This window comes from Bactrocera latifrons, unplaced genomic scaffold (genome assembly GCF_001853355.1).
Source record: "Bactrocera latifrons isolate USDA-ARS-PBARC rearing strain unplaced genomic scaffold, ASM185335v1 scaffold_11, whole genome shotgun sequence".
Classification (NCBI taxonomy): Eukaryota; Metazoa; Arthropoda; class Insecta; order Diptera; family Tephritidae; genus Bactrocera; species Bactrocera latifrons.
Window position 1 is genome coordinate 2,449,258 of NW_017534519.1, and position 26,924 is coordinate 2,476,181.

Consider the following 26,924-nt stretch of genomic DNA (forward strand, 5'->3'; position numbering starts at 1 on the left):
AACCGACTAACGAAAAACGTCAAAAACACTAAATTTTACGGAAGAAATGGCAGAAGGAAGCTGCACCCAGGCTTTTTTTAAAAATTGAAAATGGGCGTGSCGACGCCCACTTATGGACCAAAAACCATATCTCAGGAACTACTCGACCGATTTCTATAAAATTCGGTATTTTTTCTTAACACCCTGATGACATATACGAAATATGGGTGAAATCGGTTCACAATCATCGGTTGGAAGAAGGCGTGCCAATATAACGCTATTTTGAATTCCATCTGATGCCTTCTCTGTATAATATATACATTAGGAACCAATGATGATAGCGGAATAAAACTTTACACAAATACGGTATTTGAGCTGAGGTATCCCGTGTGGAAAAATTGTCGTGATCGGACTATACTTTTCAATGCAATTAAAATAAATGAAAATACAATTCAATACTCAAAGTACACAAATTGATCTAATCTAATTTATTTACAGCAAAATAAAACAATATGTAAATGACGGATAATGAAATCTCGATTATCACTTTATCATGCGAGAGTATAAAATGTTCGGTGACACCCGAACTTAGCCCTTCCCTACTTGTTTTTCTCTAGTACCATATTTAAGGGATTTATTTTAGTTCCGAATACGATGGACAGCGGTGAAGCGTGACTTGCTTAATCAAACACTCTGCTATCCAACTTAAATAAAGTAATTTGCATTTGCATAATAGTCGTCAGTGCATTTTACTCAGTTCGATTAACGGCACGACATGGCAGTAAAGTGTCTGAATCATTGGCGTCACAACTCAGACTACAGTCTACAGAAAAATGCAGACGCACGACACAGACGCATAATTCTAAAGTCATAGAACTGCACTCCAACAATTCGAGTTGCATTGTCTGCATGCTACGCATTTTAATTTAACGAATTTGTACGCACAGAAATAATAACAACAATTAATATAAATTATTTGTGCTGGCCTTTCAGCGTTCGCGCTGGGGTCTCTGTGAGCTGGGCTCGAAAGCTAAACGAAACCAAATCCCTCGAAATAAAAATAGATAAAATTGTATCTAAGTGCATGTGTAAGTAAGTGAATATTAGTACGCGCGTGTGTATGTGCCCGCTGGAGCGTGTTAATTCACAACAACAAACAATGGTTGTTCATCGCCAATGCAGTGACAAAACTCGTACTATTGTAATTCCAATTCGGAAGTGATTCTGCTTCGGTGGAGTGAGAATGCCTAAAATAAACACTAAATGTATGAAGCGTGGGTGTTCAACCACCGTGAATACAAGATCACCCTCGTTTCGCACTATGGTCAACAATTTTGCGGGCAAATCGCGTTCCCATTGCCATCTCTCGCTTGTGTTCGCTTTTGCCTCACTCATGTCCAACCGTAGGTGTGTACCGCATGAATTACCAACGAACAATTAGCAAAAATGAAAAGTGAAATAATTGAAAATGTGAATGCTAGGAAAGCACATTAAACATAAAACTTTAAAAGGCTGCTCAGTTAGCTTTTTGTTTACTGCCCAAATGGGAGAAAAACGCCGGCCGGCTGGTTAGTTGGGCATTCGGCTCATCTTTTATACTGGGAGTGCGGAGTGAGGAGACACTTTTCTTAATTCTTCTTTTGTTGGCTCTTCGTAAATGGTATGTGCATGCGCATATGGCTTGAGTAAAATTACAGAAAAAGTGTGATTTTTATTGAATAACACGAAACAATGATTCTGCACCTTTTCGGCCTACCGATCACCTCTTCAAACATTGATAAATTTTCCATTTCCTCTTTCACGTTCAAAGCAATATGGATAGATAAATTTTAAACCTAAACAAACGAAATTGAAAATATCACGATGAGGGTGTTTCTTCCTAACAATATGGTGCATGTAAAATTCATATTCCCACTCAGCCCACGACTTTCATTTGGGGTTGTTTCAACTCTGTCAACACCACATCAGCTGTGTTGCGCGTAGTCTGTAAGGTCGCCTTGACAATACAAACTCTGTTTATTTCATTCGGAGCCAAGTATGATGTGTGCTCGTTTATATCGTAAATCCATTTATAGATTGTGTGTGTATACATTTGTTCAGACTCGCGTTGTCCTCATCCATCCAGCAGTGGGAATGGTTATGGTATTGTTTTGTTTTCACTTACTGCTAGTTGTAGTTCAGTGTTTGGTGCATCAACAGTGGCGTCTTGTTTCTAAACTAAACTCTCAGATTCGAAATGTCACCGGTTTTGCAAAGCGAAAACAAGTCAACAATTGAGTTGGAGAAAAGTGAGCTATTCGTGAATTTTTATTTATTCTTATTTAACCTCTAAATGTTCTGATTCTGTAAAAAGTCGGTCAATTTGCTTATTATAACAAGGGATTGTGAAAACAACCAAGGTTTGCATTAAACAGCACGTATGATTTTGAACTTGACTTCTTTTTCGGAATTCATATTCTGTGAGTGTATTCTGGCTACCGTTGACATAAATGTACATATCTGAAGGACCTAAGGATCTTTCTAATATTTATTAGAATTTAATGCTGAATCGTACCTGATTTGTGGCGACTTTTGACTTTTTTTTAATTAAAAGTTATATAGTCATCGAGAATTCGGCCTTACGAAACAAAACAAGCCCCTTCCATTCGCATTTTGGGATAAAAAGTGGTTAGACTGCAGAGTGAAACTCGTTCTATAAGTTTTTTTGTTTCAACGAGTTTGACATACAATTTAACGCAACGGAATCGCTGTTATAATATCAGCAATATATACACTATTCACATTGGCTTTCCTAAAAACTGTAAAATATTGTGTATTTTCTTCTTGTTAGTGTGCATCTTTGAGCTCAAGTTTTTTGTAGTACAAAATCTTAACTTTCTAACGCCATATAACGGAGCCCGATCGCACTTACTCAATATGCCAGAGATTATTAAAGTTATATATGTATTGGCAAAATAGTGGATTTATTTTTATTAAAGCTTATATATTTATATCTTTATATATCAGTGTAGTTGTAGGTATTAACATACGCTTTAATTCCAATGTAAATGTGATTGAATTGATTTTTTCTGTAATTACATATTTGTAATCCTCAACTTTTTATAGTTTTTGGATTATTTTCTTATGCGAAAACAGTAATTAATCATCAAATTATCTAAACGTTGGTAGAGTATCTTTCATAACATACTCACATTGTTTGCAGACATGTCAGTTGTGTGAATGAATGGACTTACAAGCGTGAAACACTTGTATATGATTGGGTACATGCTTGAATACATTACATTTAGCCAACTCGTTTTGCCATTAAGTCAATAGGTTGGTTGATAATCCCCACACTGGTCTATTAGTACGATCTTTGTGAATTTAATTAAAAAACCATTTACCCACTTTCAACAAAAGCCTCGCTTAAAAATTGGCTTTGAAAAACTATTTATCATTTCGGCGTGCAGCTAAATACAAAAGCAAATACGCAGACCTAGTATTAGGTAATATAAATACGGCAAGAGGCCGCAAAAACTTGAACTTGACAATCAAACAGCTTTGAAATTTGCCAAAATTATTGGCTCTTTGTCCCCCTTTCCAGTTATCGAAATCACTTTTGACACGCGTTCGCTTTGACAAAATTTTGCGCTTTCCTACAAACTCTTTTAATGATGACTGTCGCAAACCTTGGTGCTGTATTCGTTTCACATATTTTTTTATATAGTTTATAATTAAATTGTGTATTTTTGGTGTTTGTATCAGTAGCATATGTTTGGTGGTTTGTAGCAATCGTATCTCAACTTTGGCGAATCAATTAGCGATCGTGCAATTATTCGCAAAACAAAGCGACAACCTCTGTCGCAACTTGCAATACAATAGGTAATTGAAGAATGTGATTACATAAATGTGAATGTGTGGGTGTGTGCCTTAACCAACAACATTCCTTTTCGCGGTACTGATTTTCATCGCCGCATTTCCACCTTATTCGTCATGCCAACTGTACCGCCCGCCCCTATTGGGGAACTAAACAAAATGTTGAAGGCGTCATAGTGTGAAGGGCAAACACGTGCCTTAGCTAAGCACTGGAAAATGAATAAACGACCTTCCACATTTGGAATTTTCGATTTTTATACCCCGAACGGTGGTACATTAAGTTTGCCACGATGTTTGTAAGAGCCAAAAGAAAACGTCGGAAACCCTAAAATGTCGATTTATAAATTATCCGATTTAGCCATGTCCGCCCGTCCGCCCGTCCACATGTCCCTAGTCTTATAGAGTACAAACTGACCTATCAAAGTCCGGTAAAGATTCTTTTGTATTTGTGAAGGGTATTATAGCTTATGTATGCTATGTGAATTCCATTTCTTATTATTTCAAACTTCGTCGTTAATTTCTTCTCTCTATTTTGCCTCTATTGATTTCCAGTAATTACATGTACATACATATGTATATTTTGCTCACCACCTACGCTGGGGCACGTTTTTAGGTATTTTGCTGCACACGTGTGTGTATATATGTAGTATATACCAATAAGGAGATTCGTCTGTGTTTTATCGTTTAGTGAGATTTACTTTTTTAACAACTTAATTGAAATTTTAAATAATTCTGTGAACTTCAAAACAGAAACTCCCTCACAGGTTGGCATTGCTAATATAACATACTATGATAAAGCTATCTAAAAATGTTTAAGATTTATTGGTTTAGTGATTCTAAAACGAATGTCACGAAGTCAACACTCCGTTCGTAGATTACTTTTTAAAAAATATCAATAAAAATTTGTTTCTAATTAGTAATGTATTTTGTTAGTATTTCAAGTTGTTGTTGTAGAAACAAAAAGTAATCCAATTTGGCTATTTTCTATTCAAGCGTAGCTGTGATCTGTGTTGACATAAATATCTCGATTGCATTTTCTAACCGAATGTCTTCATAACTGCTCTATTTTTGAATTTTATGAAAACACCTGTCTCGGTTGAGTTCGCAGCGTTCTTCTTCTTAGATAATTTAATTAAAAGCCCACGTTACAACTTATGTATGTGTAAGTGCGCATACATATTTCGCATTTTTAAAAGAAAGCTAGAATGGCTGGAAGCATACGCTAAATGTTGCTTGCTGCTTTTGGCCATTCTGTCGATTGTTGATGCAGTCGCACCATTTCTGAGCGGGTTTGCGCTAGTGGGCCGCAACCTACCACTTTTGCACAATCACTACACATAGACGCGGATATACGTGTTGCTGACACACACATATGTACACACATATGTATGTATTTGTACTCGAAAGAAGGTTTGCCACTTTGCTTGTGAGTCGAAGATCTGTTGGTCAAGAAGCTCCACGCCAAAGCAGTACTCGTTTCAATATCAAGTTCAACCAGTTCGACATCAGCAGTATCGACACATCGCCCAAGTCTTTAACGGTGCATTGGCAGTCAAGAAGCGCAAGCAACAAATATTGCGCGCGAGTCGGTTTGCTTCTTAACTTATGCCTTGTCTCTTGTCTTTTGTTTTATGTGCTAATTGTAGTATTCTCCTCTTACACGGATTTTCTACTTTGCGGCAACTTTTACAATGCAATGTACTTACATATGTATATACACGTAACCGGTTCGACAAGTTTTGCGCTGACGAACGAGTGTAACTTATCGGCCGACCATCCATTGCCCGTCCGCCCAGTAATCACCCAACTTGGTAATGTCTGTTGGCCAGAGATTCTATCTATCGCCTTGACTTTCGTTGGTGCTGCAACATTGAATTCACCTTTCTGAGTGTCTGCCAACAACAATGTTAAAAAATGGCAAAAACGCTAAAGTTATTTCTACACGCCAGTAACGAGTGGTCCAAATGCTTTTTACTTGTTTTCCAGCCTAGTCTCTACTCTGAAGTTGATTGATATCAATAATTTTTAGGGTCAGCCGATTCAGCTATGCTTTTGTAAAATTGGCTCTGAAAATGAAATATGACGGTATGTTCTTATATCCGAGGGTCTAAGTCGTTATAGGTCACAATTCGAACCGCGACTCTTTGTAAATTCATGAGATTCTTTGATAGTTTCTTTAGTGTATAGTTAAAGTTTGTCCAGCCAACAGGTTTCTGGTCCTAGAATTTTCGCTGAAACTTAATTAGAGAAAGAGGAACTAAAACCACCCTGCAGAATCACATGTATATAAATAACTTACAAAGCCACCCAACTACATTTTTTACCTTTTTCCATTTAATGCTAATCTTTCCTTTGCCCATAAAATGTCGAAAAGCTGTTTACGTCTTTAAAGTCTTGACAAAGCTCTGTTAGTTAGTCAATTTTCTTGTTTTTTTTCTTACTGCAAGAAAGTTATTTATTTATTTACGTCAAGTATTTGCAAATGCCTCACTGGAAAAAGTTGCAGATAATTACGCTTTCTGTGACATCATGGCCAATACATAGCAGCGCCCGTAACGGTGACAGGCAGTTATGGAGACAGGTTTATGAGCGAAATGTTAGTTTTTCTTATGCAGTTACTTTTTATCGCGTTCTCAAGACACAATGTTGCTCATTATTTTTCCAAGTTTAAAAAATGTGCATATCTACTACATACATATATGTATACATTCAAACTATTTACTCATTACTATGACAGCTCAACTGCACCGCTTGGCGACTCTTCAAGTAATTAACAAGCGCCAAACCATATTATTGAGTTTAAGACTTGATTCAATCACCAATCACGTGCTGAAAGTTGGCATGCATTAATCTGCTACTTTAAAGAATCTGATGGTATTTTAATGATGACGTTGTGGAATGGAATTCCAAACGTTTTAAGAAGTCATATTCTCTTAAAAATTTGAAGTTTTACGTTTTTTTTTTTTTTAATAATGCACACTTACAGAATTTAGTGTCCCTAAATGATTGGCATTTAATTTTGAATTCTCTTGATCCCGTAGGCGATCTCCAGGAAGATCTACCAAAAAAGTTGCCTGGTGGTGAGAAAGACTTCTCTGCTTAACATTTTTGCAAATCCGAAACAAAAACAATTATTACAGTAGATAAATGCAGGTAATGATCGACATTACATTTTTTTTTTACAAAATGACCCCGGCCAAAATCAGGCGAATACGTGGAGTGAGTAATGGTTAACATGTGATTTTTGGTCAAATAATCGATCTTCGAATGTTGGATTCCGAGCAATTTTTCGTCGTCAGTCAATTTGTGCGGAACAAACCGTGCACACGCCTTTCGTGAGCGCAAATCTTCGGTCAAAATGCGATAAATCGATGTTTTGGAGATGTTCAATTCCATTTCTACAATTTGGATTTGATTTTTGATGAATTCACGCAGAGTTTCGATGGAATTCCCGGTGATCACGGATTTTAATTGGCCCACATGTTGATCGTCATTTATGTCCTCACGACCACTTTGAAAATATTGAAACCACTCGTGCCAACTTTAAACGCAATAACTTCACTTCCAATCAATGAAATGTCATAAAATTCTCACTGGACAATCGGTAACGCACGCACTAGTCGACATATAGATTCAAAAAGTCGTGTTTACTTTGGAACGCACTTCTTTTTTTTAATGCTATTTGCAACCTGTGAAGACTTATTGATTAAAATTATTATCTATATATATACTATATCTTATTCTTTCTATCGTTTCCTGATAAATATGTCTGCAAGAAGGTAGTAAGAAAATTTCAAATATAGGACCAATCGTTTTGGCGTAATTTTCCTCATCGACTCGACATCCACTCGAGAAAAATTATACTAAGCTAAAAAAATCCTACAAATACGCTCATACTTCACACATAAAGCTATATGTATGTATGTATATWTGAAAAAATTATGTAGTTAGTTAGTCACTTCACTGTTCGATATGGAACCATTGTATTCAGCTTAATTTTTTCGAATATTTATATGTACATATATGTACATATGCATATGTACATATGTACATCATTTTATAATGATAAATATTGCAATACAATTTTTTTATGTACACAATTGTGTTTGTATATTTCGAGCTTTCTTCTTTTAATGCTTTAAGCTATCATTAAAAAACAAATTAATTCTATTTTTATATATTTTATAATTGACACATACAAATAAACGTGGTTGAAACATGATTGAACAATTACTGAGAGTACATGATTGTTCACATACATATGTACATACGTATTCGTATATCTATGTATGTTTCTTATGGTTAATAAAAAATAGTTCACTGTACCGTAAAATGAACATGGAAATTTAAGCAATTCTTCACCGAAAAAAAAACTGAAAATCATAAAAACAATAAAAAGTGTGTGTTTTTTGGGCATCATAACGGCAATGGAATACAATAAAGTGCCATTTTAGTCAGTTAACGTTGCGCGGTATTCCGGTATTCCACGCCAGCAAACTTCTCCTTAGACTTAGCTTCAACTAAAAGCGTAATAATGTAAGTTCATATTAACATATATCACTGTCGATCCCATCGACTCTATACTATATGCATGTACCACCTGAACCAACTGTCTCTAGTGACTAGTACGCTCTTATACTTGCTACTCACTGAAGTCAGCTATTTTTTGTAAGAACTTTTTTCGCCGCTAAACATGAATTACGACAATGGATATATACCCACTGAATCATTTAATGCGAAGCAGCGGAATCAACTTGGCTATTTCGGAATAAAACGTGAGCTAAAATTTCATTGCGTTTTAATTTTTTGTTGGTGTTTCTGCATTGAATTTGCTGCGCAAGCGAAAAGTACACGTTCAAGCAAAAAGGGTTGGTCCAATGCATTCATTTTGCTTTATACTTTGCTCTCAGGGCCTGTCCGTCACGTTTGGTTAGAGGGAATATGGAAAGTTATTTTCTATTTGAATTTTGCTTTTGTACACGTTAATGTTAGTTTCTGTGTTTGTATCACAGCTTAGTACTTTGACCTTTCAGCAAATTGGTTTGGCTTAGTAATGCAATGCCGAAGCTTAATAACTCTAACACCAACTGTGAGTTAAGAGTTATAAACGAGGCTTAAAAGTGAAATTGAAATTTGCTGACTCATGTGACTGCTCATTATGTATATACACATATGTATGTATGTATGTATATTCGTGTGTTTATATCTTTAATTTATAATATTCATTATAAAATGAGTAAAATTCTCATCAGTCCACAGTTTTACATTTAAAAAATATTTTATTACTATTGGATCCGGTCACGCGTTCCTGTGGTGAACATTTTATACTATTTACAAAAAAAAGCGAAAACGTTTTTGTCGGTATAAGAATCCATGGAATTGTACTTGAGATTTAATTTTGAATATGTTCAGAAAAATCTTTCTTTGGAAAAAATAACGAATTTAAGGCTGCTTTCTCAATGTGTGGTTACCAGCCTTTCAGTGCAGTTAATAGAGTTGTCTGCATAATAAATTGTACTTAATAAACATAAACAATGTGCGTGGTTAATGGAGATGCCCGCTTAATACGGCGTCCATTTAATAGAGCTTTCACTATATTCTTTATTTATGAATTATTTTTACGAGTACTATCCTATCTTCTAAGTTGGTTCAAACCGGACGCAGTGTGCTAAATTTTACTAAAACCGGTTCAACAGTTTAGGAGTCCATCGCGGACAAACAACGTGATACGTACTTTTTATATAATATACTGTCAGCGTATGTATAACCAGCAAAAATTCTCTGAAGGAAATTTCACAAGAGGAGTGGTCAAAAATTTCCCCGGAAGTAGTGTCCAACTTAGTGGAATCAATGCCAAGAAGGTTGGAAGCAGTTATCAGAGCAAAGGGAAGACAGACGAAGTATTAGCTTTTAATTTTTTTAAATATTCGCAAAAACTGTACACTTTGTTTTGACGCGTGATATACTGCGTATATTAGGTTTTGTTTTGGTTGCTTTTGTTGTTGTAGTTGTAGTTTTTTGGATTGCTGTTAATTTTTTTCAAGAACACTATCTAATCATTTGTAAATGAAAATTGATTTGAAAAAATTTTAATTTTTTTATACTGAAATAAAGAGTCAAATGTATGGGAAGAAGGTGTACACTTTCTTTTGACGCTGACAGTATAAAGGAAAAGAGTATATGCGCAATACTTAAAATATCTGTTTTTTTTTTTTTGTTACATACACGAAAAAACTTATTTCTATTTGAAAATAAATAAATTTACAAAAGTTCTAGCTGAGTGGCGAATCGAACAAACAACTGGTATAAATCGAACAGACTTGCATAATCAAAAACAGATCTAGAATATATAAAGATTGTACCATTTTAAAAAGGTACACACACTTTGTAGACGCTTACTCAGATGAATCAAGAGAACAAGGCTTAAATTTTGTAAGCTTAATAAAGATTACAGGAGGGGTAAATGCCGCTATTTGAGTACTCTATGTTCTTGCTATAAAGATATATAGGATAATGTCCAATTTGTTGTTTGTTTGTCAACTTGCTGCACAAAACCGCAGGCAACCATTAGTAGAAGTTCAATTAACAAAAATACAGTTCTAGCATAATTAATGGTTCCGAGTGAAAGATCTCCATATGGTCACGCTGATTGCATTGCTGTTGGCAGTGTATGTATATACACCGCCGTTTACATATTGAAATTTACATTTGCATTAACCTTCTTCACCACTCGGCGCAACGTTACATTTTGCTGTGTGCGATGCTTTTCGACTCCCTTTTGCGCTGGGGAAACAGACTACAAAAATATATAATTAACCATAAAACTGAAACCAGAGAACTCTGTGAATATTAAACAAAAATGTATGTGTGTATGAAAGCATGAGTTATTTAAATGACTTCCATGCACTCATTCGCTACATTTCTTTATCCACTGCAATTTTATGTGTCATTTGTGTGCCATTCAAGCATTTGTCGTTGCTGGCAAAATGATTTCAAATTCTCATTTTGAAGATTTAATGGAATATGTGACATATTCATATGTTTGTACGTAGTAAAGGCGCCATTAAAGCCCCGATATTTCTTGCTGCTCCATTGTGGGAATAAGACAGTCCTAATAATAAGTTTTACTTCTCCTAAACTCAAAAACATATGTATATACATATATATATATGTATGTGTGTATAACTCAGATAAATATAGTATGTTTTTTCATAGAGTGGTGGTATAAAGTACCAAAATCAATTTGATATACAAAACTATTTAAAACTCCAGTTGACAAATCAAAATATTTCATCGCCTCTTTACAACTCAGTCGAACAGCTGTAAGTATATGTATTATGTTAAATGGAACTTCTTCTTCTGCGTAGACATCGATTACGCATTATAGCCGAATTTTCAACTTCGCGTCAGTCGTTCTTCCTTTTCGCTGTTTGGCTCCAAATGGATATTCCAAGTTTAGCCAGGTCATTCTCCACCTGTCATCTCCAACGGAGTGGAGGTCTTCTTTTTCCTCTGCTTCCCCTGGCAGGTACTGCGCCGAGTACTCTCAGAGCTAAGTTTTGGACAACACAACCTAGCCAGCATAGCCGCTGTCTCTTAATTCCCTGAACTATGTCAATGTCGTCGTATATCTCGTACAGCTCATCGTTCCATAGACTGACGAATACGTCGTTGCCAATGCGTAAGAATCATAAATCTTCCGCAGAAGATCAGCTGTTGTCATCGTCCATGCCTGTGTACCCTATATCAGAACCGGGGTGATAAGTGACTTGTAGAGTTTGGCCTTTGTTCGTCGAGAGAGGACTTTACTTCTCAATTGCCTACTCAGTCCGAAATTATTTACGACTTCGAAATGTTGACTGTCAACAGTGACGCGGGAGCCAAGTCGCCAGTGCGACGAGTGTTTGTTTGTTGTCGGGAGATATTTCGTCTTGCTCTCAATCACTATCAGACCTGACTGGAGAAAACAAAACTAACGGCGCGGTTGTTGAGGCCAATAATATCAACGTACGCCAGCTGTACACTCTTATAAAAAATTGCGCCTTCTCGAATAAGCTCTGCAGCTCGAATTATTTTCTCCAGCAGTAGATTGAACAAGTCGCATGATAGGAAGTCGCTCTGTCTGAAACCTCGTTTGGTATCGAACGGCTCGGAGAGGTTGTTCCTGATCCAAACGGAGTTGTAATTATTGATCAGATGCCAAATTCAGACATAGCGGCATAAAGTCAGCTCCTTTTCGTGCATTCAGAAGCAATTTTGAAATCGACGAACATGTGGTGTGTGTCGATCCTATTTTCATGGGTCAGATTGTGGGGTCTCCCTTTTTGTGTATTGGACAGTGCGCATTTGCGTCCAATCGTCTGGCATGAATTCGCCCGACCGTATGCTACAAGTAAGCTAATGCATGTTTCTTATCAGTTCTTCGCCGCCGTATTTGAATATCTCGGCCGACAATCTATTGACCTCCGCCGTTTTATTGTCCTATAGACGGGTAATTGCTATTCCAACTTCTTATGTTAAAAGACACACCTAGTTTAGAACAAAAAAAAAAAAAAGGAGTTTTATATTTCGGTAAATTGTAACCAAGTAAATAATTGCGATAAATGGCAAGTGACTATCGTGGTTTTTCTAACATCAACACTAATCGATCAATCTCTAATAGAGGCTTTAATTTCTTTGTAATCGAGAACAATTTTAGTTACGATATTTTGTTTCTGGCACTTGCTTATAATAGCTTTATCTTGAAAAGAGTGCAATTTACCAGTTGTGTATATCTTCATTGCCATTTATGAGTAGTCAAACAAAATATCTACATATATACCTAAGTTATTACCTGCATTAGCCAGACTTTTGCCCATTGTAGCAGGCGAACATGCAATTTTAACAACACTAAATGCACCGGAAAAGCACAACGAGGAGTCAAATGGTGAGCAGACTATACCGACTGACTGACAGCTCAACGAGTCAGACTTCCATGTTTTTCCTTTGCTAACTCGTTGCTCATACTTCAAGCAGTCATTATGGTTTATGACTTTTGCAAAATTTAACCGTTAGAGAGGAGCAAAATAAGCGGTGCACAAATGCAGTAAATTAAAGTGCTGCAAGGGTAACAGTAAACATATGTAATTCTCATTAATTTGTGAAATATTATATTTTTCACATTTCCTTAGTGCGTATTTCTAACTTCCATATTTATATTCTCAGAAAACCTAAGCACACAGCACACACGCTAATTTATGCTAGTCCTTATCGCAAATTGCTTTGTACTGTTCTAATAATTCAGTAGCAATTGATTAATATATAAATTATACGTATGTACATATGTACGACCGTTTGTGTAATTGAAATTTTTTTTATATATATTTTTTAAAAAACATTTTCTTCAAAATATCACTTACTATGTCAGGTGTGGGGTTCGAACCCACGCTCCCTCTCGGGAACCAGAGCTTAAATCTGGCGCCTTAGACCGCTCGGCCAACCTGACTGATATAGAACATCGCGCACAAATCACTTTATGAGTATAACCACTTCGTGATAGCACACGAATAACAAATGACTGCCAGGCGACCGGCACATCAACAACAGCACCGCCTGACACTTGCACATACATCCCTCGTGTGCTCATCCCGCCCTTGTGTAGTGTGCAGACTGCCTCCCTATTTTACACATTTAAGATTTGCCTGCTCTTTCTGCCGATTTGTGTTTTGTTGATTTCATGCGATTCACTTGCAAATTTAATGTCAAGTGCAATTAATACTTACAACATACGCGAAGAGAGGAAGTGCGAGAATTACACGAGTCAGATAGAAGAGAACTCGCCAGGCAATTTATTTACGCATTAAATTTCTTAAAAATGCTTTTGGTTTGATCTTCCGTTCTGCATTTGTGTGCTGCGCTCTTCTGAAAGCTTACACCACATCACTAGTAATAAATATTTAACGGTTCTCAACAATAACTCAATTCATAAAATTGCGTGTTGGTCGATTATTTCCATTACCAAGACGTATGGAACTGACTTCGGCATGTTTACCTGTAACGCGCTGACACAATGCCAATCGCCTTGCATACTGCAGCAGTAGCCACTGACACTACTGAACTGGCTGTTGAACCGGAAGTTGTTGCGTGCCGCGCATGTACAATGACTTTTCTATGCAGTGGTCCCTGCCCACCTTCCTTTCCACCTCGCGCCCTTACGGTTTTGTATAGATTGTCATAGCATTCCAAATTCTCTTTCTCTTCTCCACCCATGGCTCATGGGCTTTCTCCTAACCCCTGTTGAAGTGCACTTTAGTGCATTGTATAGAAATCCACTCGCTTTAGAGAGTTCTTTTTTAATTTCAAATGTGTTGTGCGGTGTTCTCGAATCGTTAACTCAACTCGTTGCGGTGAATTGGAGCAGAAATGTGGAAGTCACTTCGTTGAGGGCTTTTGATCTGTTGTTCAAGCGGACGCAAATTAAACGCTGTGCTAGGGAGCGTGGCTGCTGTTAAGCTTTGGCTGTGCGTGTCAGCCGCGTGCATGTTAAATTTTTGTAAACATACTGCCATAGAGGCTTCAAAGCTTTTTAACTTTAACCGAATTAAAAAAAAGGTATTTAGAAATTCTAACTGTTTTTTAAACAGCTTCCATAGTTAGAATAATATTTTTTTTACAATTTTTCTAATGAAGTCCCTATGTAAAAACTAGATACTTTTTTCTTCAATAATTCTCTTTAGAAGTAGTAATTTTGTAAAATAACACTGGGTTGTACCTATGTCAGGTGTGGGGTTCGAACCCACGCTCCCTCTCGGGAACCAGAACTTAAGTCTGGCGCCTTAGACCGCTCGGCCAACCTGACTACATCATAGTTTAAAGGTGATAGCACCTCTTGTCTAAATCGCTTTATAAAAATGTTCTAAAAAAGAGAATTTTTGGATAAAATTCCAAACAAACATATGTCAAGTGTGGGGTTCGAACCCACGCTCCCTCTCGGGAACCAGAACTTAAGTCTGGCGCCTTAGACCGCTCGGCCAACCTGACTTACACCATCAATCTCATGCCTCTTTCATTATCAGGACACACCGTGTATTTAGTCATCGGACACGAAAATATTTTAATAAATCATAAAAATTAGTACTCAACAGTTTATGAAAAATGTACATACTAACTAAAGTAGTTTTCATATCCCTCTACGAAAAAACGACATCAGGTCCAAAGAGCCAGAATACAATAGCAAGTTCGGAGAGATCCCACACTCTGTCCTCCACCGCTGTTTCCAATGGGCTTGGAATTGAATATTGTCACATTACCTTAACTAGCGTTTTATATCTATGTGAAGGGCTCGACCTAACCAGCAATCACTAAACACATAAGACATACATAATTATGTATGTACATAGTTGAAGTTACAATTACTTTCTGCCGGGAGAATATCGCCATGATTAGAAAATAGAACCTATAGGCCTCTACAAGAATTAGTTAGATAATTTTTCAGTGCACCAGATCTATAGCGTGAAATTAAAAAAAAACTATTCCAAAGTATGGCAAAGTGTACGTAGACAGCTTCGATTGTTAACCGAACCATATACATCGCAAATTTATAATAATTTAAAAACTTAATGAAACGATCTCATTTCTCTCAACAATCCAGCCGACTTTGCTTTCGAAGCAAATCACGTAGTTTCCAGCGCATTTATATAATATACATAAGTATCTGCTTGTAATAAGCATTCACAACCTCGCTACAGTACAATGGGCATTAATTTGAGTTTATCTATAGAATCTCTGAAGCGTCATCATGACCGCCATCCACTGATTCTGCGCACTAGAAAGCGCAAGTAAAAGCTCCTCCAGTAACGACAGCAGTGAGATGACAACGACACGAGTACGAGGTCATTATATCGTAAACGATATGAGCTCACGCCTATGGAGTCCGTATGTGCCCACAGTCCGTTTTCAGTGGTCTCTAAGGGCGGACGCAACACACCCTGAATTGAATAAAATCCTAGCCAAACATTTAATGTCAATGTGAATCGGTGTCAGTGCAATTCGTGACGTCGACAAGTTCGGAGCCCATAATACACACAGCAACAACGCGAACGCCGAAGACGCACTCGGAACGCGAACATACAAACTGTGAACTATGCACTGAACAAAGTATTTAACTCGGTTACTGGGTAAAATAGGTGCATACATACATGCACACATATTTGTTGGTGGCGGCGTAGGGAGTGCTGGGGCTGCGCCCATTGGGCAAGCGTGCTGTGGTTGGATTCCTTGTGACACACGAAAGTTTCCAACGCAAACAAAAAGGAATTCGGGCGCTGCGGCAGTAAACCGCTTTGTAGTCACTTTCGCGACTTGCATTTAAACTATTGCATGTTTTCGTGGTTTCAAGTTGTGTGTGTTGCAAGCAAATAAATGTGTACATGCTTCTGGAATATTAACGCTCCAGCAGTGTAATCCCCCGATGGTGTGTGTGAGCGTACGAATATCGTGCCATATGGCAATTTTTCGGGTTGCGTTCCAATTTATGCCAACTCTTTTGTTATTATTATCGTTGCGGTGGTTTTGTTTTGCTGCAATGAAAATGAAATGACATGTGAAATAAAAATCGATCAAGCAAATTCGCATTTTCCATACTGCATACTATTTTGCACGCTCGTAGTTTCTTCGACTTTTGCTATTGTTGCAGCCAATGTAGCTGGCAAGTGATAATGTGATACGCCATGGAGGAAGGCATTGTGATTTGGCTGCAATCTTTATTGTTACATGTTGCAGCTGCCTCACGTTATTTTTACGTATGAAATGACGTACTGTGCGATGTGGTAATGTAGGTCAGAATTGCCTAAGACAACAACAATGTTGAAAACATGGCATTAATGGCAGCGGCACTCACTAACTACATAGCGGCCACAATGGCAACAGTGGTAAATCGAACGGGGCTGCAACGCTAAAAGCAGTGCTTATAAAAAACTTGCGACGTGATAACTACTATTTTTATTAGATTTTTCGAATTTAGGAATAACGAAAGTTTTTACAAACGTATTTGCTTAGTTTTTCTCATAATATAGAGATGAAGCATTTTAGAAACTTAGAGTAAAGTCTTGAATACAACATAAACTAGCATAATCTGTATAAAACGTAAATTATTTCTTAAAGCCGAACAAAATTCCTATTTAAAATATTTATCACAATTTCTCGTTGAACCTGTTATAAGTAAGGTCAATCACTTTCGAGGATACAAAGATCTTTTTAGTTTTCGATTTTAGTTTGACATTCGTTCGTGTCCTTATGGATCGCACGTATTTTACTATACGTTCTAATAGCTCTATGTCCTTCGAGTGTACCTAGGAGTGCCTTGTTTCTTTAAACAAGGTTTATTGAAAAGTTTCTTGCAATAAAAATGTAATAACTTGCCAAATTCTGAGTCTGAAGCCAAATTACAAGGCATTTTTGAAGAGCGCCATTGAAGTTTTGTTTATTATCTCGAAATCGAATAATGAACGACATTTGGACCACTGTGCAACGAGGCATCAACAATGTTATAGTAAAAATTCGCGCAAAGTATGGCGAATAGGCGAGTGATTTGCAAAATTGTGCAATACCAACGCAATCGTCTGATTGTTTCTTCTCCGCAGTTGTTGTTGAAGCGCTCCGTTATATGAGAAAATGTGCAAATTTGTATGTTATGTGCATGCGGCCTTCTCAGATGTGGCAAGCAAAATCAACCGTTTAAGTGAAAGAAATGAGGAAACTGAAATTACATTACAATTACAATTAATAAGTTGCAAAATATTTACAACAATGCGATACCGTTTAAGTGAAAGTGTAAATAGTTATGAAAAAAGACGTTAAGTGGCAAGCAAAAACGCTACTTGCAACATTGATGAGTAAACAAGACATATACATACATATGTATGTAACAACTGACATTACACGCCCCTATATGTGCATATACGCTTAGCTGTTACACAGTTAGGCATGTGACTAAACTATTATTCACTTAAAGCTAAATACAGCAGGAAGCCTAGTAATATTAACGACTTTTAACAATTCATATGTGAACTTGCAACGCCGCAAATGGCTACTGGAAAATCATACAAAATGTTTGCACGAGCAGAATTTTCGTAAATATTCACATTCGTGTGATTTTCCACACACACACACACACACACACGGGTGTGTAACGAGCTCTAACGTTCAAACTGTACTTTGCGCGAAGTGCACGAGCGCGCAGTGATGCACAGCACGACAATATAAGTCATATGCAAATTTGTTAGAAACAAATAAATAATAGGTGTCGTTTGCGCCCGCACACGCTTGCCGCCCACAAGCCAATTAGAAAGTGAAACATCCGTAGTTTTAATGGAGTGAGTTTTTTGCGATCTTTAGCGGACGCTCTGTATGTGCATAAGTGTGTATGTGTTGCGGCGCAACTTGAACCCGACACTCCTCATTCATTGCGACGATTAATAAGTAATTTATTCGCGTTATAATGGATTTCTATACGAAGACAGAACGTCGCGACGACAAAGATGGTGGTAAGTTTATTAACCGGTTTGTGCGAATGTTAACCTCTCTCATATTGACAGTTTAGTTGGAGTTGATTGCTCTTCAGTCGTTGAATTATTCAGTATGCAACAGCGCAATTAATTTATTGCGGCACTTAGACGGTATTAATTTTGCAGAAAAATATCAATTAAGTGACATTTCAACATTGGCTTTTTCTCGGAGAGAAATGCAGACTTCTCACCTCTTTTCACTTTCATAGCAATGATTGATTAGTTATCAGCCGCAATGTTCATGCACCTATCAACTCGTAGATAACATCGACAAATGTCATTTGACTGTCGGACAAAAATATTCGGCTTGCTTAGGCTTGCAAACTAAAGGGTAGAGATTTTCCAATGTAAATAAATTCAAGGCGGCCTATTTACCTACATAACAAGCGATCACATACAATTTAATTAGGCTTCTACTTTCAGCTTTTAATAGACGCTAAAAATTTCCAAGATCTATATTAAATATTTTTCAGCTGTAATATGGCAACTCTCAACAAAAACCCAACTTTAAGCAATGTTTTAAAGCCTTTTTGACGTAGAATTTGAGAAAAAAATTTGAAACATGTTCAGTACATTGTGACAAAATAATACCCGAAAATTGTAAATAAATCGCGAAATATGTAATTATTCGTCAATTTTTATTGTTTTGCCTTCAAAGTAATCCATCAATTGTAATACATTTACGCCAACGAGTTTTCCAGTCCTCGAAACACTTATCATAAGCACTTTTTGGGATGGTCTTCAGCGAATTTTGCTTTATCTCTTTGGTCTACTTAAAGCGAGTTCCCCGGGGCGGTAATTTTGGAACAAGAAAAAATCATACGGAGCCAACTCTGGAGAATACGGTGGTTGATCGATGGTATTCGTTGCGTTTTTGGCTTTAAATTCGGTCACACGCGCGGTTTGATGCGATGATACATTCATGAACTTTTCTTTCACAATTCAGTTTGTTTTCGAAGAATGTTCTCACGCAAACGGCCAAAAAGATCTCCTCGAGACCGTCTGTCTCTACGGAACAAATTCATGATGCACCACACCACGAATATTGAAAAAACAATGATTTTTGAGCGACTTTGGAGCGGTGTTTTTGCTCTCCATGAATTCGCATCTCCAAAGAAGCCTGTTTACGGTACTATTTATGAAAAATGTTCAGCTTTATCGGGACGAGTCGAGCAAGAATACGTTTTATACACAAAATAGCCAACAAAATACTTCAAAAGGACTCGCGACAGATTTCGAGCTCACTTGCCTGCTTATTTTCAAGCACCATATCCTTCACTTGTTAAATATTTTCATCAGTGGAAGAGGTCAAAGGTCATCCAGAACGAGGCAACTATTCGAAATATAAAATTTGAGACAAATTCTTTCTTCGATATTTTTATTCATTGTAAAAATCGCAACGCACTACTGAGGTCTACCGACTTAAGCAGCTGCTGTAAACAAACCGGTTGACAGATCGCCCATATTTGCCATAATTTTTTTAAATATCATTTACCCGGGATTGAATTTAAATTAAAATTTCCTTGCATTTTTTTGTCTCAATGTACATACATATATGTAAGTATACTACAAAAGTGAGGAAATGTGGTTGCACTAAATAGCATGGAAAGCGCTAAAAGTTATTACCCCAAATACTTAAAAAAAAAACCATTCAGAGTGATATGAAAATATATGGCAACTTTGATTGTAATAAAACTGTCCCAATTACATCTCGCTGTGATGACTGTAAGTTAAAGTGTAATTCTGAAATCCTTCGTTGCAATTCTGCATCTGACGCACATGCAATAATTGAAACTGTTGGTGCTTTTGATAGCAAGCTTCGTTTTACTTACTTTGTACATGGCAACACTCACTACGTCGCCTACAAGTTAATGGGGATTTCAGCACTTTTAGCACCAATTTACGGCATTCCATCGCCGATAATGTTGTAAACCTTGTGGTTTAATGCTGGTAAATTGCGAAGGACTTAGAACCCACCGACGCACAAAGCCGTTTTTAAAAACGATGTTAAGGCTATTAATTACCTCGGCGTGGATTTCTGCGCCAGAAAGTGTCACTCTGGCCAACTTATCGCAGAAAAGCTCACATTCACCAAGTAATTGTGCAAATGTGTATGCTTGCTGGGTGTCTCTGTGTATGGGAAAGTGCGATTGAAAGGCAAAATCGTACTAATCACTTTGCTCGCCTGGCTTTTCAGTCCAACCTGCTTGGGCAAAGCCATTTACAGCTTTTAGACCTATGTCCAGAAAGTTTTTCAACCGTGCATGAGCCTCTGCTGTGTGTGCCGTGTTTAGCGCAGCACTTTCGCATTATCCATTGTGCGAGCTGTTGTTGTTGTCGGCTTTAAGAGCGTCAAGGTTGTGTAGCAAATGTGCTGTGGTGATACATAAAATCCTGGCTATTTGTTTAAATGCGTTGCATCGAGAGTGCAGTACGTAGAGTGAAAAAAGAACTGAACCTTGTTTACATAGTGTTCTTTTATGTTACTAAATTTTAGTCGTACACTTGTCTAGTCTTTTTTCAACTAAGAACTGCATATCTGCAGTTGCAAATATTTCATGGTTTAGTAATTATGTCACACAAGCATCGAATATCATAAGCTTAACCTTAAGCGCTGTGTCATGCATCGCCAACAGGGTTTTATCTTGCCTCTTTTTCAGTCACTCGAAAATGAGCAGTTTTGTACAGCGGCGTTTTTCTCTTTATACGTTTGTTTAAGGCCACACTTCAAAATGATTCCACGCAAGAAATTGACTATTTAGAGATTATACCATATAAGAAGGATTGTTATATAGATTGATAATTTAAATTGAACTGATACCCCTATTCTGAGACTCTAATAACTTTTCTGACATAAATTCCTCCGTAGAATTTTTTAAATTTTTCTGTCTGGAAAGATATACTATCCAACAACGAGTCGAAATTATTAAAATTTACTACCGAAATTCGGACTCAGTGGCCCCAACTTTAAGAACACTACGTCCAATTTATAGTCGTCATAATCGTTTTGCCACATCACAGGCATCAGATAAAGAAGTGACCGAGTGTCGAGAATATTGCTGCCGCTAGCGCTTCAATCGTCCTATGTTCATGAATTGGTTTCAGCAACAACTTGAAAGTGATCCGGATTTTCATCGAAAAATCATCTTCATGAGGCTCAATAAGCAAAATATGCGTTATTGGTCAGGCAGCAATCCACACTTACGCCATGAGTCACCATTGCATCCCGAAAAAATTACGGTTTGGGACGGTTTAAGAGGCCCGCCCGCCGTACTTCTTACGTGATGATCAAGACCGGCACCGAATTTTTTGGCCGAATTTTATTATATAGACTAGGACAATATGTGGTTCCAACAGGACGGCGCCAAAAGCCACACAAGCGGTTTATTGAAAACTAAGTTTGCTGAACGTGTTATATCACGCCGCCTCGGTCGTGCTATTTGACGCCGTTAGATTATTTCCTGTGGGGCTACGTCAAGTCTATGGTCTATGCCAATAAGCCAGCGACGATTGATGAACTTCGTACGAATATCGACCATGAAATTGCAGTAGTATCGGCCGATTTAAGCTTGAAAACCATCGAAATTTGGGACAGGAATAAAGTTTCATTTATATACCAAACCTTTTTGTTATACATTTTGAATATATATTTCGAGTGTCATAAGCATTTCTCACAAAGCAGAAAATCCGGGCCCAAATTTCATAACGCCCTCAGACACCACAGCATTTTCATTGTACTTAAATCAAACTCGAACACCTACGTACTATATATACATGCAAATATCCTATTTACTTATGTATGTATATAAATATGCATGTTCATAAATCGTTGACATCCGACTAAGCGCTGAGTGCTTTGTACTTCACAGTCCAGTCAATGTCAACGCGCTTGTGACAAACTCAAGCATGAATAACGGAAGATGGGACGGACATTGTATTTGACGATGGAAACAACCTTACAAACCATAGTGTAGTAGTATCTAGGCATCTGCATATGTTTGCATGTATATATGTATGTATGTAAGAGCTTAGTGCATAGATTAAGGCTTTTTTGTTTGTAACACTTCGCCATGGTCTAAATGCTACATAAATTTATATATTCCTTTTTTTGCTTCTGTGGCAGAAGTAAGTATATCTGGCGATACATGTTCATATGCCATATATAGTATGCAAGCACTCGGGCATGTCGCTTTTGACTTGTGCATTTCCACCATTCGCATTTTCAATAACGAACTACCAACAGCCAAATTTTAGTAATTCTTGGGGTTTCCTTGACTACTGCTCCGCATGGTAAACGAAGGAAGACTCGGTCAACCACTGTCAATGTCGACTGGTTTGCTGCACAGCACTTCCATCAGCCTGCCTCGCCATTCTGCGGCGGAGATTGCCCTTAAATTGTACATCTGCATACGTAAAGGTAGAAGAAGATGCAACAGCGGAGCTCGTGGAGCTGTTTTGAAAGAAATATGTTGCACTCGAGCGCACTTGATGCAAACGAGTGCTATGTAGTCAAATGAATTGCAACTGGAATTCATGTAAAATATCTACATAGATGTACACATCGACCGACTGCACCATATATAGCATACTTATATATGTACATAAATACATACGGTCATTTATTTGTATGTGTATGTATGTAAGTGCGAAAATGAGTGATGGTGTGAATGKCAACTGCAGCTGAGACAACGTGTTGGCTTTTCTTTTAATTTATTTGTGGATTTGTCGTCATCTTCAAAAGCTTCATGTGTGATCTAACAGCCACATGTTTGTAGAACACTTCCTCCACATCAACTCAACGCGCTGAGGGTGTAGACTGTGACTTAATAAGTGTTTGCTGTCCTATATGAGTTGCTAGCTGAAAATTTGCTTTGTACATCAGTTCTTAAAGAGGAGTGTTTGCGAGCATTATTCATGCACTAGGGGTGTGCTAATCCGTGATATCAAAGTCAAATACTGATTTCCATAAATTACCACAGTTGGCGCCATGTATTTACTATATATTTTATTGAGTTATGGAAAATCCTCTTTTCGCTGATTAAAGCCCTTTTCTGTCCAAAGTTGAATAATTGAGTAATTAGATTATTTTCCACACAATTAAGCAATTAAGTAATTGTGCAATTAGTATTTAATTGACAGCAAGTTGATGTCGAAGTATCCAAGCAATTCTGTAAAGTATGTACCATGAAAGATATGGCTGCTATGCTCTTGAAATTGAAGGCAGTACCTTCAAAAAAAAGTTGATTTATTAAATTTACAATCCTAATGCTTATGCCTTAATGAATATCCCCGGTACATCCAATACACTCTTAGGTTAAGTGCAAGATGATAGCTGCTGCTCTCCACTCTTAGCTGCAACTCCACTTGCTACTAATCAACTCCGCAACATGAAACTACTTTTCGTTAGAAGCTTAAAGAGAATATGAAAGTGCATAATCAAGATAGTGTTAAATTGTCTGAAAAATTGTTGCTAATTTGTTGCGCTTCTTTGAGTGCAAATTGAAAAAATTCGAGCACTTTAACAAGGTTATGACAACTGCATGTGATATTATATTGCATAGAGCAACTCTACTGCATAATTTATGATGCATTTACATAAATGTACGTAATTAAATTTGCGGAATTTTAAAGATAAGCCAAATTGCATATTTCTGGCAAAAATGTAAAAATAAAATTATAAGGTAATATCCACTAGTCTACGTTGTATTTGCATATAAAGGGTGATCCATTTCGAAAGAACATTTGTTGGCATTTATTTTTAGAACTCTTTCAATTGTTGGCCGCGGCTACGTCTCAGTTGACCAATGCGTTCAGTCCAATTTTTGATGACTCGTTCGAGCATTTGGACACGCGTGATGCTTTACTTTAAGGCCTGAATTATCCGCTTAGATTTAAACTTAACATATCCCCACGGGAAAAAGTTTAACGGTGTGATATCACACGACATTGGCTGCTATATTTTCTTCACTGCGTGCTTGACGTGGTCTGTTGGGTCGAATATTATCCAATACTGAATGCTATATCTCAAGATGGGTGATAGTGTTGCGAATAGTGCGCTCAGTATGCCGATTATGTTGTCCATAAAATGAACGCGCTAAACACATTCTTTATCAAACGTGAATTTTCGTAATAAAGTTGAACGATTTGTAGACATGGTTCAGGCGAAAATCTTTCCACGTTGAAATACCAAGCAATACTGAAAAAAAAAACAACATGGCAGTTTGAAACGACTCACGCGTGTATTGTCAAAAATGTAGCTCCACTTGGATCACCAGTTATGACATATAAATGCATCTATATGCAGAACTATCATAATTTCGTAATTTTATTGATACCTTCAGTATGTTGTACATACTTCTTATCAAATAGCTCTCAGCAATCAACTGGGAAAGATATACTTTTAAAAACTCGTGCTTTTAATTTTTTGACATCTTGTACATACTATATTATACATATGTACATATTGGACATACAATATAAAAACATCACTTTATGATAGCCTAAATTAATTTTTTTTAAATTGCATTATATTTAACCTAAAAAATCGGTCAGCACTAAAGTTTTAAAGCTAGTTCTGCAGCATTCTGCAGGAGAGTCACATCTGGCAGTCAAAAATACATGTCTGTCAGTAAAGATGCTTTATGTATTAGCCATTAGAACGGTCGATTCAGAAGAGAATCTCTTTACACCCTGAACAGAAAATATTAAACTTGTAATACTCAAAAGAAAACGTCGGAGACCTTACACAGCATATATCGAGCCATAGAGAGAAAATCGAAGATCGAAGAGAATATAGAATGCCTGCTCACTTGATCCATGAACTTATTGATATTATAGTATTTTGTAAAAAAAATTGTTGCAGAGAATGTCCCGGATCGCCCTCCTCTCGTTTACTGAGTATACATTTACATATATGTATGTATACTATAGAATATAGCTGTCATACAAACTGATCGATCAAACTCAGAATAAAGGTATTTTTATACCTCTTCATATAAAAAAAAATGCACATGTTAAGGGAATTATAATTTCGGTACCGCCAGATTTTAAAAAAAATATTTTCGGTAATTCACCTAAAGTGGTCTTCTGCACTATCGCATTTCCATTGTAAATTGCAACGAAGTAAAAAGCACGAAGTAGAATTTATTAAAGTAAACATATTTATATATACATGTATATAATTGGTGCACTCCCTCGTTTGTTGGTGCGACCGGTAAACGCTGACAGCAATTTGGGATTGCTAACTGACAGTTTTAATAAATTTCACCTTGCCAAATGGTTAAACAAAAAACTGTTAGCGTCATCACGCGAGAACAAATGAGCGGCTGCGTTGCCCAGCAACTATTACAGCGTCACTTCCACTAGGCAGCCATCTATCGTAGCCACCATTGAAAGTCATTATCAATATTTTAACGAGTCGCTTAAACGCTTTTGAATTGTTTTGCTTGCCATTCCACCTTTCGTAATATACTATATATATATCTATTTTACAAATAAGTTTACACGCACGGGTGTATGCACTTAGGAGTATGTATAATTATATACATTTACATAAATAGATTTTACTCTCGTTTGTTTGCGTAAGTTTTGCCTTATTTCTCCAATTTATTCATTTTATTCACAAGGCAAAAGTGAGGTGCGCGGCCAAAGGTGGATGGCAAATGTGGGTGCGTCCACACCGCAAACTAACCACTCATTATTTGATCTTCTTTGATGTCATCCTCAACAACATAATTTAATAGTCTGGTGATTGTTCTTAAATTCGCGCTGAACGCTATTAAACGCTCACTCACCGCCATCACCAATTATATTTTCGCTAACTTTCGCTGTTTTTGGTGAGGGTGATTTTCGCCAAACTATTACCCGTTATGTATATATATATATATATATATGTATATATATATWGAATTGTCATATTCCCACAGTCACATTTCATATCCAATGACAAGTATTTCATGTCCTCACATCTTGGTGAATGAAAAAAACTTCAGCAACAACAAAAGTGTGGTTACACTTGAGCCCAGCAAGGGAACTTAATCTTATCAGGTAGCGAAAAATGAGTCAGACCAGCACTTTTGCATGGAAATGTAGAATTTTACGCCAGATATATAAAATAGCTTGCAAAATCGCTATAATAGTACAATTAAAGACAACAACAACAACAAAATTAAAAATATATATCTAAAAACCAAAAAGCTGACATGGCCTAAAGAGAGCGCGAGAGAATGGCAATAAGCGGTTGTGCAAAAAGTGCACAGAACTCGCTTAGATTGCCTCACCGACGACCGACGAGCGACCGGCCCAAGCAGCAACCAGTCGATCAGCTATTAACCAGCCAATGAACCAACAATCATAGTTACTAAACGAGTCAACAAAACTGAGCGCGGAGCGTCTGATTTGTACCGCTGCGGATCGAAGTGGAGCAGCGTGTTCGCTGAACCCAACGCCGTTGCTGTGTTTGGTGGTGGTTGACGGTGCTCTGCCGTCGGAGCGCGTAGTTAGTTGACTTTTGCTAGCCTTGCGGAACACTTTTAACCAGAAAAGAAT

General features: G+C 37.2%; 1 protein-coding gene and 3 non-coding genes across 9 annotated transcripts in view; 1 reads left to right on the forward strand and 3 right to left on the reverse strand.

Annotated features, from left to right (window-relative positions):
• Positions 1-26,924, forward strand: part of LOC108972930 (myosin heavy chain 95F) — a 39,109-nt gene that overhangs the window by 2,103 nt on the left and 10,082 nt on the right. For 3 of the 6 annotated variants that reach the window (XM_018939841.1, XM_018939872.1, XM_018939901.1), the window contains exon 1: positions 2,165-2,267. The exons of 1 other annotated variant lie outside the window; for it this stretch is intronic. In XM_018939841.1, the coding sequence (XP_018795386.1) occupies positions 2,216-2,267 (52 nt within the window). In that variant the 5' untranslated portion in view covers positions 2,165-2,215. Of the gene's footprint in view, positions 1-2,164; positions 2,268-15,786; positions 15,970-17,299; positions 18,357-26,924 lie in introns of those variants that run through there. 2 more of the 6 variants (XM_018939852.1, XM_018939863.1) reach the window with 2 other exon arrangements.
• Positions 13,235-13,318, reverse strand: Trnal-uaa. Its single transcript has one exon. It is a non-coding gene; the product is annotated as a tRNA-Leu (tRNA).
• On the reverse strand, positions 14,588-14,671 carry Trnal-uaa. The gene has a single exon. It is a non-coding gene; the product is annotated as a tRNA-Leu (tRNA).
• Positions 14,770-14,853, reverse strand: Trnal-uaa. Its single transcript has one exon. It is a non-coding gene; the product is annotated as a tRNA-Leu (tRNA).